This window comes from Quercus robur, chromosome 4 (assembly GCF_932294415.1).
Source record: "Quercus robur chromosome 4, dhQueRobu3.1, whole genome shotgun sequence".
NCBI lineage: Eukaryota > Viridiplantae > Streptophyta > Magnoliopsida > Fagales > Fagaceae > Quercus > Quercus robur.
This window is the reverse complement of record NC_065537.1, coordinates 37,776,052-37,778,668: the sequence shown is the minus strand read 5'-3', so window position 1 is coordinate 37,778,668 and position 2,617 is coordinate 37,776,052. Positions and strand designations below refer to the sequence as shown.

General features: G+C 41.4%; 1 protein-coding gene across 1 annotated transcript; it reads left to right on the top strand.

The window, feature by feature from the left end:
• Positions 1-488: 488 nt before the first annotated feature.
• LOC126721820 (uncharacterized) lies at positions 489-2,617 on the top strand. The gene is made up of 4 exons (XM_050424891.1): positions 489-1,364; positions 1,457-1,963; positions 2,070-2,405; positions 2,498-2,617. Exons 1-4 carry the CDS (start codon positions 489-491, stop codon positions 2,615-2,617), a joined length of 1,839 nt encoding a protein of 612 aa, XP_050280848.1.

The window sequence follows — 2,617 nt, the reverse complement described above, 5'->3', positions numbered from 1 at the left end:
ATACTGACATAGATGTGGAGCCATTGGCAGTTGAGTATCCTGATGCAGGGGGAGTGGCAGATGGTAGTGTAGGTGGTGATGGAGGGGGAGTGGCAAATGGTGTAGGTGGTCATGCAAGTGGTGGTGTAAGTGGTGATGCAGCAAGGGTTGAAATAGATTTGGATAGTAATTATGATGAAGATGATGAGAATGATGATGAGAGTGATGATGAAAAAGATGTTGAGGATGTTGAGATTGATGCAAGAGATGAAAAACAGAATGTTGAAGGAGATGATGATGATGATGATGATGATTGGCTAAATGAAGGCCTAGAGGGGGATGACTTTGGTGATGATATATTTAATGCTCAAAACTCAGCTCCATAAGGTTCTGCTCCCAATACAAACCCAGAATCAAGCAATGCACCCCACACAGCCCCAGAATCAAGCAATGCATTCCATGCAGACCCTGAGTGGGCTAAGCCAGCCCTTGAGGATGACCTGGTAAGTATGGATGGGTCTGATGATGAGCAGGTACCTGAGCAAGTAGAGTTTAATGTTAAGAGTGACATGAGAAATGTTGTACTGAAGAAGGAGATGAAGTTCCCTAATGCAAAGGTGTTCAAAGTTGCTTTGAGGGAGTATGCAATCAAAAAACCTATTGACATCAAATTCAAGCTTATTGAAAGGACCAAGATATCAGTTCACTGCAAGAATGGGTGTGGGTGGAGATGTTATGCATCTCAAATAAGTGGAGAGCTAACATTTCAAATTAAGACCTTGACTGATGACTGTACTTGCCCCAAGTCTTTTAAAAACAGCCAAGCAACATCAACTTATGTTGCTAAGAGGTTCATTGAGGATTTTAGCAAAAATCCAAATTGGGAGGTGAGTGGTGTACACAATCATGTGATGCAAAATTTATTTGTTGACCTAAGTGTAAACCAAGTGTATAGGTCAAAGAGAAAGGCAAAGGATTTGATAAATGAAGATGAGCAACTGCAATATGGTGTCTTTAGGGACTATGCACAAATGATAACCACTGTAGACAAGAGGAGTAAGATTATACTGCAGACAGAAATGGTTGTGGAGACTTCCCAGCCAAAATTTAAGAAGATGTATGTTAGGTTCAATGCTCAGAAGGTAGGATTTTTAGGTGGATGCAGGCCATTTATAGGTTTAGATGGTTGTCACATAAAGCACAGATTTGGTGGGCAAATCTTATCTGCCACTGCCAATGATGCAAATGACAACATTTTTCCAGTAGCCATGGCTGTTGTGGAACAAGAAACCAGGGAGTCTTGGATATGGTTTTTGGAAATTTTTGCTGATGATATAGGGAGGCCAGAGGAGTTTCAATTGGACTTCATTTCTGATAGGCAAAAGGTATGCAAGTTTTGTTTTGTTCAGTTACACTTGAATAGTTGATTTTGTTTGCTGAACTAACTTGTTTTGTTTGTTTGTTTGCTTATTTGCAGGGGCTTATACCTGCAATAGTGACACTATTCCCTACCGTGGAGCATAGATACTGTGTGAAACACATCTACAACAATTTCAAAATTGATCACAAGGGATTGGAGCTGAAGGATGCATTGTGGAGGTGTGCTGCTGCCACAACAGTAAGGGAGTTTGAGAGATGCATGCAGTACATAAGGGATTTGGATGAAAAGGCATATAAGTATCTTGCAAACATTGCACCTGCACAATGGACAAGGTCATACTTCACTCCTAGAGCCTTAACAGATTGTTTGGTAAATAATTTGAGTGAGTCTTTTAATGCAATGATATTGAAGTCTAGGGACAAGCCTATCTTGGTAATGTTAGAGTGGATTAGGGTTAGACTTATGACTAGGCTTTACACAAAAAGGGAAGGGATACAGAAGTATGCTGGAAAGTTGTGTCCAAGCATACAAGATAGGTTGGAGAAATTGAAGGTTGAAAGTAAGCCATTTAGTACTACCCCAGCTAGCAGTTTCCTTTATGAGGTAAGTAGTCAGTATGAGAGGTATGTAGTTGATTTGGTGAAGAAGTTGGGATTTAATTGGCATTCCCTGCAAACATGTCATAACAGTCATTTATACAAACATTGAGACACCAGAAGACTATACCTACCCATGCTACTTCAAAGAAACTTACATAGAGATATACAAGGAGGTACTTCCTCCCATGCCTGGCCAGTCAGAATGGGCTGAGACTGGACAGCCTGCTCCCCTGGCACCTCACATATACAAACCACTAGGCAGACCACCCAAGCAAAAAAAGAGGGCTTCTGATGAGCCTAGGAACCCTTACAAAGCAAGTAGACTGAACAGACTTGTAAGATGTGGGAAATGCAATAAGGAATGGTATAATTCAAAAGGGTGCAAGGTTGGCATCACTGGGGAGACACCATGGCAGAGGAGACAGAGACTTCAAAGAGAAAAAGCTGTAAGTAATTAGGATTTAAATGGCAAAAAAAAAAAAAAAACTTGTTTTTAAACTTACAATAAACACTGTATTGAAACTGGGTTTTGTTGCAGGCAAGGGGAGGGGTGCCTGCACCTAGATCTGCACCTCAGCCTGCACCCCAGCCACCATCCCAGCAGCCTACCCAGACCTACAACATGATGTCTACCACTCAGCCTTCATCCTCACAGTAA